Here is a 14615-nt window from a genome sequence, read left to right as displayed (position 1 = left end):
GCCATGCTATATTTAGTTAGAAGTAAATATATCAACTGGAACATACGCATGTGGAAAATGTGCTCCCGCTGTGAAAGCTGCAGCGCCTTATTAATACAAGTCCAATACAATGAGAACGCACATTCAGAGCTGGGAAGCCAGGGAAGAGTGCAAAGGAGGGACACGAGCATGTTTTAACGGCTGTGATAATTTGCCATGAAAGGATGTTAAGGCCGTAGCTCCTTGCTGCAGCATGCCATGTGCTGCTGAATTAAATTACTGCCATGCAGTCTGCGAGCAAAGGAATGTGTAAACAGGCCATATATCCTTGCATCAGTTCCACAGAATGTTGCACAACACAAAATGCCTCTCGATGTGTCATTTCCTTCTTGGCTATATTCCCAGCTCCTGACAGCCAGTCAACAAAAAAAAAGAAAAAAAAAAAAAAAAGGACTGAAAGATATTTAAAACTGGTCTTCTCAAGAGCACATTCCACCAACCACCAGACATAACCTCCACCAGCGCTTCTGACCCGTCCCCCCCGCCCCCCATCCTTCTTGAAGAAGGGAAAACAGAGAACCGTGGAGTTTTTTTTACTGTTATTAATCTCTTAAGTTAAAGATTTTCAGCAATGTTTTATATCCTAGTAGCCAAGTGATTAATATCTATGACAATCAAATTGCTGCTTATATTTGCCAACTTATAAATATCAAAACATGGCATTTACCCATAAATTCTATTCCTTGGGCACTTCCGAGACAGTGAAGAACCCAGGGGAAAGTCTGAAAGTCAGGAAGTTAAGGGTTTCTCTACTAATGCTTTGCACTAGGGACTAAAACCCAGACCTGTGGCATGCGGAGCATGGCGCAAAGCCTATCAAGGTTTTTCAAGTCGTCTTCACAGACAGCAGGGATGTGAATGCAAAAACCGTGTCCAGAAGAATCAAATAACCTTAAAAAATTCATCTGCTGTCCCTCTATCCAACACATTTGACGTGTCCCCCCAACTTCTTTCGCATGTGACCGGTATCTAAATAAGCATCCTCCTGGGCAGGGCACAGTGGCTCATGCCTGTAATTCCAGCACTTTGGGAGGCCGAGGCGGGCGAATCACAAGGTCAGGGGTTTGAGCCCAGCCTGGCCAACATGGCGAAATCCTGTCTCTACTAAAAATACAAAAAATTAGCCGGGTGTGGTAGCACATGCCTGTAATCCCAGCTACTCAGGAGCCTGAGGCCAGAGAACCGCTTGAACCTGGGAGGCAGAGGTTGCAGTGAGCCGAGATCCCATGACTGCACTCCAGCCTGAATGACAGAACAAGACTCCATCTCAAAAAAAAAAAAAAAAAAAAAAAAATCCTCCTTTGGTAAATAAGCAAAGTACATGGGCCGCTCTTTGGCATAAAAAGCCTATCCCTTCACCAACTAGGATGAAAAGTAATAGAGAATAAAAGAGAGCTGGCCGGGTGCAGTGGTTCAATCCTCTAATTCCAGCACTTTGGGAGGCTGAGGCAGTGGATCACAAGGTTAAAAGATTGACACCCTCCTGGCCAACATGGTGAAACCACATCCCTACTAAAAATACAAAAGTTAGCCCGGCGTGGTGGTACACACCTGTACTCTCAGCTACTGGTGAGGCTAAGGCAGAAGAGCCGCTTGAACCCAGAAGGCAGAGGTTGCAGTGAGCTGAGATCATGCCACTGCACTCCAGCCTGGCAACAAACTGAGACTCCATCTCAAACGAGAGAGAGAGAGAAAGAGAGAGAGAGAGAGAGAGAGAGAGAAAGGTGCCACTGACATCAGCTGGAATGAGGAAGAGAAAACGTCAGCCCCTCCACTCTCTCCACCTCCAGGTTGGAAAGCAGTCTCAGAACTAGGTGGAACAGCATGAGAAAAACGAGATGACCTGGACCACCTGTTTTGTTAAGTCTGTTAACTCAAGTTTGTTAAGGTAAAACTTCTGCAATGGGACATGCCTCAAAAATATGGAGAAATGAAACTTCTCTGAGCAATTACAGATTTGTTGATGAATTGGGCACAGGTGAGAATGAGCAAACAGGAAAAGAAAATAGTGTAGCTGCAGGACCTAAGCCGAACAAGCTGAGCGAACCAGAATACGAGGCAAGCCTAGAAATATCAACAGTGCCCTATACTTCCAGATAACTTCTCATTCACCTAAGGAAGCACCAGAACCCTACTGAAGGTCACCCACAAATCCAAGTAGAGAAATGTTGCAGCAGTGTACTCTGAACCGACAAGAAAGGAGCAAGATCACTGGAGGAAAAAAGGCAGAGCTTGAGACAGGTAGCTGGCTGATCAGCGGTGGCTGGTAGTGCCCTGGCAGGAAGTACACAGTTCACAGCTTTGGTCTCTCCTTGAGAGTAAATATAGTTTACTTACCTGAGACCCAATACACAAAAGTTTTTAGAAACCCACTCACATGTATCGGGCAGTAGGTTTGCAGGGGTGGCAACAAGCAAGAATTTCAAAGTTAGATGATATAAAGTGTAAATCCTCTCATCTTGGCTGGGCATGGTTGCTCACACCTGTAATCCCAGCACTTTGGGAGGCTAAGGCAGGCAGATCAGAACTCCTGAAGTGAGGAGTTCGAGACCAGCTGGCCAATACAGCAAAATGCCATCTCTACTAAAAATACAAAAATTAGCCGGGTGTGGTGGTGCGCACCTGTAATTCCAGCTATTTGACAGGCTGAGGCAGGAGAACAGCTTGATCTTCGGAGACAGAGGTTGCAGTGAACCAACATTGAGATCGTACCATTCCATTGCGAAAAAAAAAATTTAAAAATAAATAGATAAAATTCTAATCTTAACATCTGAGGATTCGTAAGGTATTTCTGATCAAGACTTGTCATGTTGCCAGGTAAGGCTCATACTTCCCTGTGTTCAAACACTTAATGTTCTTCTCATTTGAGCACTGATCTGCCAATACCAAGCACCACAAGGGAATACCCACCACTAATTTCTCTGATATTTACCAAATTTGTTCAATCCAGAATGACGCTACCATTCGACTAGTAAACTTAGAGTCACTTTCTTTGAATGTCCTCTAGGTTGAAAAAGCCAAGAGTCCTTACAGAAGACAGCACCTAGAAAAAATTATTTCTCCTGTTGTGACAACTGCCAGCTAAGCACTTACATAAGTTGATGACATTGGTGTCCCAGTGAACCACAACCTCCAACATTCACACCATTGGTGGTTTATTCCCTTAAATCCAGGCTGCACCTGTGTCTTGCTTTACCAATAGAATGCAGAGGAAGAAATTCATGCCAGTTGTGAGCCTAATCCTTAAGAAGGCCCAACACCCCTGGGTGCAGTGACTCACAACTATAATTCCAGTTACTTGATATTCAGGAGGCCAAAGCAGGAGGGTCACTTGAGCCTAGGAGTTCAAGACCAGCCTGGGAAACTGAGTGAGACCCCATCTCTACAAAAAATGTAAAAATTAGCCAGCTATAGTGGCACATGCCTATAGTCCTAGCTACTCAGGAGGCTGAGGTGGGAGGATCACTTGAGCCCAGGAGGCTGAGGTTGCAGTGAGCTATGTGCATGGCACTGTACTTCAGCCTAGATGACAGAGCAAGACCTCAACTAAAAAAGAAGCAAGGCCTGAGAGCTCTCACTTTTGCACCTTAAGGAGCCCTGAGCTGCTGCCATGTAAGAAGTTAGACTCAGCTGGAAAGACCCCATGGAGAGGCCATGTGGAGAGGGAGAGGATCCAGGATAACATGGAAAGAAACGCTGTGGGGCCTGTTGTCCCATAATTCCAGCCGAGCCCAACCATCCAGCCATCTCACCAAAGCATCAGACACACAAATGAAGCATCCAGGATGTTTCAGCACCAGCCACTATCTGACTGCAGCTACCTGATAGACCCCAAGCCTGACCAATAGAAAAAGCATCCAAATGAACCCCAATCAACACACAAAATCATGGGAAATAATAAACAGGATATTATTTAAGCCACTGTATTTGAAAATAGTTTGTTATTTAGCAATAGACAACTGAAAATACAGCAAGAGAATCTGAAGTATTCTGTGTAAGGTGATTTTGTTTTTTCCATCCTCTGCACAACAAATAATACTTTTTTCCATCAGTCCCCTTCCCTAACTCTGAACCACTTCTGTAGAATATGATGTTGCTAACCAAGTTTCACATTCCTGTAGAAATTATGTAAATCAGACTGGAGTTGGAACCAAGTGCACAGATGGGAACAAGGGATCCTAATAGAAACTGATGTTTAAAAGAGTTAGATAATCTAAACGCACTACTATTGCTGCTCCTGCTACACCACTTCTCCGGCTGAAAGTTGTGCTTTGGCGCTAGCTTGCCAACAGAAGGTCAAAATGCCTTGCCTAAACACAAGACTTACAAATTTGGGATCTTAAGTATGATGTCATGTCTTAAAATGATAAGCTGGCAAAGAAAATAAATGGCATTTTGTAAAGATGTGTACCGTTTTCATGTTTACACTACTTAAGATGAAGCTTTTAATAAGTCATCGGCTATGTTCCTTTAAAGGGAAGTTTTATAACCGAGATGAATCACAACTGCAAAAGATCAAAGTTAAAAAACATCAATGATGCCATAGGGTACTTTTTAATCTTGTAATGAGTGATGATCATGTGCTCTTATGAAGTTAGTCCAACTGCCAACGCCAGATGTGTATATTAAGAAAAGAAGTTGTTTGTGATGTGACAGCACTGGTTCAGCTGCCAGAGACAGAAAACACAGGAGGATGAAATCTTTCGGATTTTTGAGTGAAAAGCAAGTCTTGGCAGATGTGTTGATAGGCAAGGCCTCGAGTGGGGTACTAGTGCCACGGCATCCGCTCTCGGACTTTGTTGCAAACAAATTAAATTTATCACTAATTCTGCACAGCTTTCCCTGGGCAGCATGAATATCTGCTCAGGCACAATTTACAAGACTTATTAGTGTCATTTACTAATGAGCTTAGTAAAGCCATCTGCAGGGGGAATAAAGTAATATACTAGAGGAGAGAATGCATCGCTGGTATCTGTTTTCTAGAAGACTACCATAAGCAAAACTCTACGGCAAACCTCTGACACTGAAGAAATTGATGTAATAATAGCTGACACTTAATGAACACTTACTACGTGACAGTCACTGTGCTACCCATTTTACATACAATAAAACATTTAACGTTCTTGCAGCAACTGATGAGGAAGGTATTATTATCTATTATTATCATTCTCACTTAAAAACATGAGAAACCCAAGGCAAAGAGAAGTGAGGTAACTTGCCTACCTCCATACAGCTAATAAGTAGTGGAGTTGGGATTTCGATCCAAGCGGTCTGACATAACGACCCAACCAGTTAACCCAGAACTTGTCCTTGCTCAAACAGCTGAGCTACCAGAAGCAGCCTTTTCAATATATATTCAAATATTTAGAGGAAGGAGAAAAATTCCACCGACAAGAACGAATAGTACAAAATCCTCAACTCCTTCAAACCACTGTAAGTAATAAACAGAAGTATACTACTTTTATGACTAATAACCGCTAATTAAGGAATTATAATTTGGGGGTAGAGGAAGCTAAACAATTGTATAAATTGTTCCCCTACCCCCATCCCCACTGGAAAGGGCTTTTACTAAAGCGCTTCTCTGTTAAGGATCAATAAAAGAAGCCACTTTGAATAAGCAAGGCTTGATAAACTTCAATTTGGCTTACCGCTTGTGTTTATAAGTAAAATGTTAGTGGAATACAGGTTGAGTATCCCTAATCTGAAACTCTGAAATGCTCCAAAATGAAAGTTTCTGAGTACCAACATGATGTCACAAGTGGAAGATTCCACACATAAGTCCATAACACACACTTTGCTTCCTGCACAAAATTACTTAAATATTGTATAAAATTATCTTCAAGCTATGTGCACAAGGTGTAGATGAAACACACATGAATGTTTAGATTGGTTCTCATCCCCAAGATATCTCATTATATACGCAAATATTCCAATTTTTTTTTTAATTGAAATCCAAAGCATTTCTGGTCCCAAGCATTTTGGATAAGGGATACTCAACCTGTGTAGCCATGACTATGAATGTATGTATTTCCTTGCTGCTTTTGAGCTACAATGGCAGAGTTGAGAGCTGGTAACAGAGACCGCCACACGGTCCCCAGACTCTAAAGGATTTGCTGTCTGGCAAACTACAGAAAATGCCGATTTGCATTCTAGAGGATCTCCCATTTAACATTAGATGCAATGAATCAAACTCTTATTGTACTCACTGTTTAAGAAAACTGGAAATCTTGTGCATTTCCAACACCTGGGAGTGTCAAAATTAAAGAACAATATTGAGAAGAGTGCTATGCTACAAATATTCAGTGCCCAGGACGGCCAAGAGCAGGGAGGAAAAAAATAATCCAGCGGAGTCCAGGTTGTAGGACTCAGCTGTCGCTGCAAGCAGACCTCTCCTCTCCAGACACTGACTTTGTGAAGTCGCCTCATGATGTGGGGGAAATGACCCAACATTTTCACAGGTATTTTCAGTTCATAAGAAATGTTACTCAGGCTTATCTAGAGCAGGTGGTCTACCACTTCCAGATCTGTATCTACTTCCACCGCCCACCCTAGGCACCACCCAAAGCCTGAACTCAGCTCCCACATATACCACCTGGCCCCTCTACTTCTAAATCTCATTGCTTTCAGAGCACTTCTCTGCCTTTACAAGGCAGTGAGTCTATTGACTAATTAATTTGGCCCAAAACCTCTCTGCAATGAGGTACTGCTATCCACACTTGAAACAGAAGTGACTTTCCCAAAGCTACCCCTGCCTTCTCACTTATTGTCATATTGTTCAGAACAGGGCAGCACCTATACTTCCCTGTTTCCTCTTCCAACCATCAACTTTTGAGCATCAACTCTTGTGTATATGTATACACACAAACACACACACACTCTCTCTCACACACACACACACACACACACACACACACACACACACAGTTTTTCCAAGAACTGAGAAAAACAGCTGAGATCAGCAGGAAACATCTTTAAAAGATAAGCATTAGTGGTGCTACATGTCAAAAACCAAGTATCCTGCTTTGTGCATTACTAAAATGGACGTCCTGCCTTTTCAGGAATTCAGGGGCTAGTCTGACCAAAAGTTAGAGGATATCTTCCATCGTAAGGCAACATCCACAACTCACAGCCATCCAGAAAAGGCAGGCAAAGTCCCAGACCAGGCAAAGCCACTCTGCTCTGTTCTATTCACCTGCACTGCATAACCACTAGCCCTTAGGAGTAGAAACTTGGGGCTTACACACGTATGTACAGCAATCACCTAACAGGACATTCCCAAACCGAACAGACAGGGCCAGCACTGACTCAACATTATGAACCTGGAAGAATGCCATACACATGAAAGGAGAAGAAAACAAAAACCTCAAAGACTTGCTTTTGAGGCAGGAAACCTCCCTAGTTCAGGCAAGCAGTCAGCCTTTGTGAAAAGAGCAGCAAAAAGGACAGGAGCCACCATATGTTCCCACTGCTAGGAAGGTATGGTACTTGGGCAGAAGCAAAACTTTATGAGACCCTTTCTCTCATTTTAGGGGAAGAAAAGACTTGCCACTCTCATGGTCTGGGCAGGTTAGTCGTTATAGAACAAGTACTCCTGCCAGCTATACCTCCACCACACACCAAATTAAACTCCCTAAATGCAGTGTTTAGGATTCCAATGTATTCACTCAGCAAAGGCAGAGTTCTATATGATGTTTCCATTGGCACAGAATTGTTCATGGTTTATATATTAAATAATCTTTAATCTCTAAATATACTTAAATACCGCTATGCTGAGTTTGTTCAAATTAGTTTTTTGGTGGGGGTGGGGGAAGTCAACCTCGTTCAATTTAGATTTAGAAGGAACATACATATTGGCCCAAAGAGATTATGTGCTCTACCTGAAACTGATTGCCGGTGAAACCTTCTGGATGTCCAGACAGACAAATAAACCAAGATGGATTTAAAGGTGATTTGACTCTATCTGTTAAAAGAAAACTACCTATAACAATTACTAGAGCATGACCAAACAACAGTTGTAACAATCAAGCAAGTTATCATTTGCAAATAAATTCTTTGTAATTAAGCAGTGTGCTCTTCATAAAGGGAATTGAGTGGGCGAGTTAAAAAGCTAAAACACATTCTTAGGCCATGGGAAACACATGCAAATGCTTTTTGACTAAGCTCAAGATTTTTAAGTTTACTGTTTTCTTCCTCAGCTCTCTTGGGTCTATTCTGCCCTATTATGTCCACTAGATGAGCAGAATTTCTTAGCAAATAGTTAACACCAACTGAATAATTATTCACTCATTTCCCAAAGCTACGGAGGCCTTAGCAATTGTGCGGCAAAGGTTAAAACTGTAATTTTATTTTCTACTAACTCTGAAGTTTGACTAACTGTCCCTGGCTAAAAATATATATATATATATATATATATATATATATATATATATATATGCAGATAGCAAACTCTGCAAAGACACTATGGATATGAAAGTAACACTAACTCATTTGGAATAAATGCCTCACAGGGTCTCTGGAAACACTATCACCATTTCCAGTAAAGAGGGGAGTACTTACTTCTGGGTTCCCGGGGTCCATCCACTGTGACTTTAATTGCTCTGTGATAGGTAGCTACTTGGGGAGGATTGGTGAAGACAGTTATGGTCAAGGTGAAACTCTTGCCTGCAGACAGAAAAGGGGAAAACATATAGTGAATATTAAAAGACAGTACTGATGATTACACAGCAGCATAGATTTCCAAAGTGCATAAGCATCTCTAGGGAGGCAATGACACTAAGACAAGAGTCAGGACTCCTTCTTCTAAACTGGAAACCCACCAATGGCCACTTGAGGACATTTCCAAACTTGCTTAGTGTCAAGATCATTGCCCTCATTGCAGTACTACACAGGAAGACTTGAATTCCAAAAAAGCTCCTCAGTAGCAACAGTTGTAATGAAAACAAAAACCTTGGTCCACTTGAGGAAGGTTCTTTTTCTTTCAGTTTTCTCCGACATCAGGAACACATCCAAGCACAGACAATTTTAGAAGTCTTTATTTAGGGCTAGGTCATGACCTCATGAGAGAACAATAGTAAATCATTGTTGATTATGTTATTTACTTCAAATGGCTTTAGCGTTTCATTTGCTTAGCTGCACTACAATAAGAAGATAAAAGAGGCAAGTTCTTATGGGAATCATTTTCACAGGAGCCAGTGTCTCCTGTCCTGGCCTTAATGTGCCTGTGGTATGATGATTTCATTATTACTGGAACAAAGATTTTCTCCTCCCTGCCTACCCCTCCTCTAACATACATCCCTGCTGTTAAATCTTGAAATAACTCCCTGACAGTGACTTACATTTTGCTAAACGAACATGACATCTCTCAACATAAACACAAATTTTGCTTTTAGCAGAAGGTGTGCTTCGTTGAAATATTACATCGGATGCTTCAAATTAATGAGCTAAAAGCGATGAGTAAGAAGGGAAAAAAAGACAGGGAAAAGTTGGGTAGCAGATTTGGACGTCTTCTTTCTCCAGAAGAAGAGACCACTCTCTGTTGCACAGACTCACTAACAGTTGTAATCAGTTAGATTTGCAACGGTTAATCATGTCAGATAGTCAAAACTGCAAACTGTTACAAGACAGGAAGAGGTGGGCGTAAAACAGTGACTCAATAAAACATTCAGCAATCTCAGGCCAGAGTACTCATTTAGTCTGCTCCTGTAACAGACCTTTAAAAAGCTCATTTTGTTTTGCTTTGTTTTTTTGGTCAGAGATTCTTTTGCCCTTTACTGAACACTGAGAGTATTAAACCAGAACACAGATCTTTGACAATATGTACCAAGGCAAAGTTTAATGCAGTCTTTTCAAAGCTTAATATGGAACAGGTTATATATAAGGCTTAATGTAGAACAGTCTTTGGCTGTCAAGTCTAGTGAATGGGTTTTCTTTTCAACCTAGAACATGTAAGTTCCTAAAATCTGTTTAAGACACACATCATTTGTTACTGAGTATAAATAGTTTTAGGTCTCCTTGGCTATACTTTTTCATGGCCAAGGGGAATAAAAAGGGAAAGAAAAACCAGGAATGGGGTGGGCGCAGTTTGAACAGGGAAAGGTGAATAACAATTAGAATCGTATTAAGTGCCCATATATATTATCTCATTTAATCCTCCCCACTTAGATTTCTCACCCCCATTTCACAAATAAGAAGGCTGAACCCCAAGAGACTTAGTAATTTACCCAAGTTCACACAACTAATAAATGGGAAAAATGAGGATCTGAGCCTCATTTTTCAGACCCTAAAATTAATGCTCTTTTTTTTTTTAAATAGTCTGTCACTTGGCCACTTCCTTAAGTGGCTTGATCACTTGCCACTTGAAAAAATTAATAAGTAATTTATTTCTAGATGTGTCCCAATCAGGTCTATGTGCCCAAGAAACAGTAAGTATAAATGGACTAATGCAATATCTCAGGATGATGAAAGCATCTAAAGAGTCATTGAAATATCATATTTTATTGACTATATTGGACATTACATAAATTTAAATAATTTATAATTGGTTAACAAAGAGAGGCTTTATTATAAACATTAAGACTAACCGGAAGAATAAACCAGGCAGGAATCTAAACTAGTTACAGAAAACTAAAAAGTCTACAGAAAAAGAGACCAGAAACTTGAATAGGAAACCACGGGGTCCAAGTTAGAACCTGAAAACAATGGAAAGATTGCAGAAAATGAAACGGCTGAATCTCTAGATTGAAAGTTAATTTACACTAAAACATTTTAAAGTGCCGTTTTGGGGCAGATTAGTGGTCTATGGACCCAGGATTGCCTTTCTAAAAATGGCTCCCATGGCTGTGTTTCAGAGTCAGTTTTCATCTATGGCACTCATCTTAATAAATCAAGGATATATAGAGATCTCAAGTATCCTTAATGTCTCTAAATAACCTGCTAGAAAGATCGTCGGCTGGGCTCGGTGGCTCCTGTCTGTAATCCCAGGACTATGGGAGGTGGAGGTGGGTGGATCACCTGAGGTCAGGAGTTCGACACCAACCTAGCCAACATGGTGAAACCCTGTCTCTACTAAAAATACAAAACTTAGCTGGGTGTGGTGATGGTCTCAGCTATGCCTATGGTCCCGGCTACTCGGGAGGCTGAGGCATGAAAATCACTTGAACCTAGGAGGTGAAGGTTACAGTTAGCCAAGATTGTGCCACTGCACTCGAGCCTGGGCACAGAGTGAGACTCTTCCTCAAAAAACAAAACAAAAAAAAAAAAAGAGAGAGAGAGAGAAGTTTTGGGAATAGTTCTACTTTAGACCTTTACAACTTACTTAAGATATTAAAAGTCATGTATGTTTCCCCTAAACTCAGGGAGACACCACATGTAGGAACAAAAGCCAAATATAAAATTCACCCTTCAAGCCTAAAGCATTCAAATGCTCAGACTGGAATCAGTTCTCTATAGAAACTTTTTTTAAAAAAAGAGATGGGTTTAGGGGAGGAAACAAGTATTTAAGTGTAACTATGATCTCCCAAAAATCAAACCCTGAGGATCAAGATGTACTTAACAACTACAGCAGAAGCGAATGAGGCTCCTTTTACTTCTTATTGCCCCTTCAGAAGAAATATGTATGCAATGTGGAAGAAACTTTCAGAAATTACCAACCAATTAAGTAATTGGTTCTTTAACTCATAATAATAATGCACTTCCTAAGTCAAATGTTTATGTGAGCATTCACGATTTCCTTAAATTAATTTTTTTTCAAAAATCCACTTTTTTCACTTTCCATAAGTGATTAAAAAAAAAAGCAGGCTTTTATTTTAAAATGCAGGCTGTTATTGAGGGAGCTAGCAGTCAGTAAATAACTAATTGTGTCATCCATGGCTACATCATGGATGATGAAAAAAGAAAGTATACCAAAAAAAAATTTAAGGACCAAAATGATTTTAAACACTTCTCTTTAAAATATTAAGGAGAAAAAAAAGGAAAAGACAATAAAAAAGCCACTTCTAACTTAATGCAAGTTCCATTGATGCTCTACTTTTATTCCAGCACTTTCAAAAGTTGTGGTCCTAAGCTGACCCATAAAGCCAAAGTCAGCAGTGACATGACTCCTTTATAATCTAAGATTGTTTTTCAATTTCTGAGAGTTTATGTTTCTATCGGTGGAAAGAAAAAAAAATGAAAAATGTAATATTTGAGGAACTTGGTGTTTTTTGATAACACTACTGAAAACAGAAATATTTAAGGCCGGGAAAGAAAATACAATGGCAGCAGCATGTTGATCCAGACTTAATAAGAGAAATGTAGAAGTGTCAAAATCAAAGAGGAAGCTGGAAAGAGTCTGTTATAAAGCAGGTCAGGTACAAAGGGTACAAAGGCAGGTTAAAGGGTTTCCTGCCACTGAAAAACTGACCCATTTTTTTTTTCAGAGTTTGATCTGTTATCAGTGTTTTCTGTCCTTTTTTTCCTCTTCATCTCAGCTTGATATTACTGTTTCCTCTCATACAATGTTAATACAGTGATATAAAAATCTATTATTAGTGATAAATCAATTTTTCTTTCTCTCTCCACCCACTCCCCCTACCCCCCATCTAAGTTTCGAAGACAAGTCTGGACCAATTTCTCCATCCTGCCTCTGGCAGCAGACTGCAGCATTTCAGAACCTCCACCAAGTCCCGGCTGCTTCAAAGGAAAAATCCTACTTTCTTCAGTTAAGATCATAAGAAATATAGGGGGAGGGGGTCAGCTCTGTTTGGACATAATTACACTTCATCAAAAGAAGCTTTCTTCATCTTCCATGCGTGAAAAGTCTGCAAGCAGTTAAGTCTGTCTTTTTTTTTTTTTTTTAAATATAAAAATTGCTATTTGGGAAACCAGCCAAAACTCAGAAAGCCAATATAGTAAAACAGTGCACACCCTTTGTTTCTCTTTGAAGTTTCTTAAATAAATATGTTGAGGGTTTACAAAGTACACTATCACTTTGCCATAGCTTCTATTCAAATTGATCAGAAAAAAGTTGTGCAGCATCTATATAATACAAAAGCAAGATAAACGAGAACACTAGCTTGAATCTGTAATGTAAAATCAAGCATGGCATCCAATCCTTTAAAAACTAAAATACATTACTCTAGTTAAAAAGAAAGTATTATTACATAAGAAGAAAGATGCAATTCAGAGCATACAGGTACATCATCATGTTCACATTTTTCTTGATTCTTACAGAATAAAAGAGAAACTTTAATTGCATAGTGGACCTGCATAAGTAAATGAGAAAAAGGAATAATGAACACATAAACACATACTCCAACCTAATCAGTCAATAGTGGTATAGGATGTGTCTTTTTTCCTCTTTTAATGAAAGTGAACTAAACCTGATGCAGAGATCACCCCCTTAGTTTTGATTCTACCAGAGGCTGTGAGCCTCATTTTATTTCAAACAACCTGTCAGTGACAGTATCTCATTAGCATGAATCTTTTTTTTTTTAGTTAAAAAGTACAACTTCTTGGCCCTGTTCCTAGAAAGTAAACTAAAACTACTCATCGGAAACAGCCTTGCTTGAATTTCCCTTATCAAGTTTTTACAATGGTAATAATTTGACATCTGATCCAAACTGAAGAGCAATTATTAGACATGGTTTAAAAAGTGGTGTTTCTCATTTCCTATTCAAACCTGGGTTGCAGTGATGCCATAAGACTTTATTTCACCTCAGTCCTAAAGTGGTGGATTTTCTCTCTTCTTATCAAAATACTTAAAATGGAAATAATAGATTCGGTAAGTAAATAAATAAGCATAATGCTTCTAATAGGTGAGTAACTAGTAAAAGTCTCTCTGTAGAATAAGTAAATAAAAGCCAAAATATTGGCCTCCTTAGAGACTTTTTTAAAAAATTAACCTAATTTATCAAACAGTTACAAAAACTCTAATAGGGATAATTTTCTGTGTATGATCCTTTTAAAGATCTCTAATTTTTTTAATATGGATTCAGATGGTAGAAATCCTTACATAGTATGGAACTATTAATATTAGAGCACTAATCATTCATCTGTCTAAGCAACTTTACATAGCCATTCTAACAAAAGTAATATATTATTCACTTATTCAAATGAAAAGCCTTACATTTAAAAAAAGATGATTTTTAATAAATTCTTATTATGAGGATAAATTAAATCATATAGAGGTAACCTGTGATAAGTAAAGAGCATTATGCTAGCTGTCCTTGCGACAACTTAAATGAAAATTGATATTATCAGGAAATTAATCCAACATATCCATTTTTCTTTCCCCTTTGCCACTCAATTTACTCAGTTATTTGACTCCTCATAATTCAGAAGTTCATCCTCCAACCGTTTTTTCTCTACCTTATATGCTCACACCCAGTGAAATTAGGAACTAGTTTTTCTGAAAATATTGTTTGAATTTTCAATATCATAAAATAAATGAAAAAGGCCTGAGTACTCAGAAAAACACTCAGCTTCATCTGGATGTATTTAAATCAAATCTTTAGTAATTCTATTCAGAAAAAGAAGGTGCTGATTTGTATACAGACTAGTCTACATTTCATCAAAGGGACCTAATGTGCTTATTCCAT

At 39.4% G+C, this 14615-nt stretch overlaps 1 protein-coding gene across 2 annotated transcripts in view; it reads right to left on the bottom strand.

Annotated features, from left to right (window-relative positions):
* RUNX2 (RUNX family transcription factor 2) overlaps positions 1 to 14615 on the bottom strand; it is a 223222-nt gene that overhangs the window by 103576 nt on the left and 105031 nt on the right. For both annotated transcript variants that reach the window (XM_010333959.3, XM_074397859.1), the window contains exon 5: positions 8596 to 8700. In XM_010333959.3, the coding sequence (XP_010332261.3) occupies positions 8596 to 8700 (105 nt within the window). The remainder of the gene's footprint in view (positions 1 to 8595; positions 8701 to 14615) is intronic.

The sequence above is a fragment of the Saimiri boliviensis genome, chromosome 4, assembly GCF_048565385.1.
Source record: "Saimiri boliviensis isolate mSaiBol1 chromosome 4, mSaiBol1.pri, whole genome shotgun sequence".
NCBI lineage: Eukaryota > Metazoa > Chordata > Mammalia > Primates > Cebidae > Saimiri > Saimiri boliviensis.
This window is presented reverse-complemented; position numbering and strand designations above follow the sequence as displayed.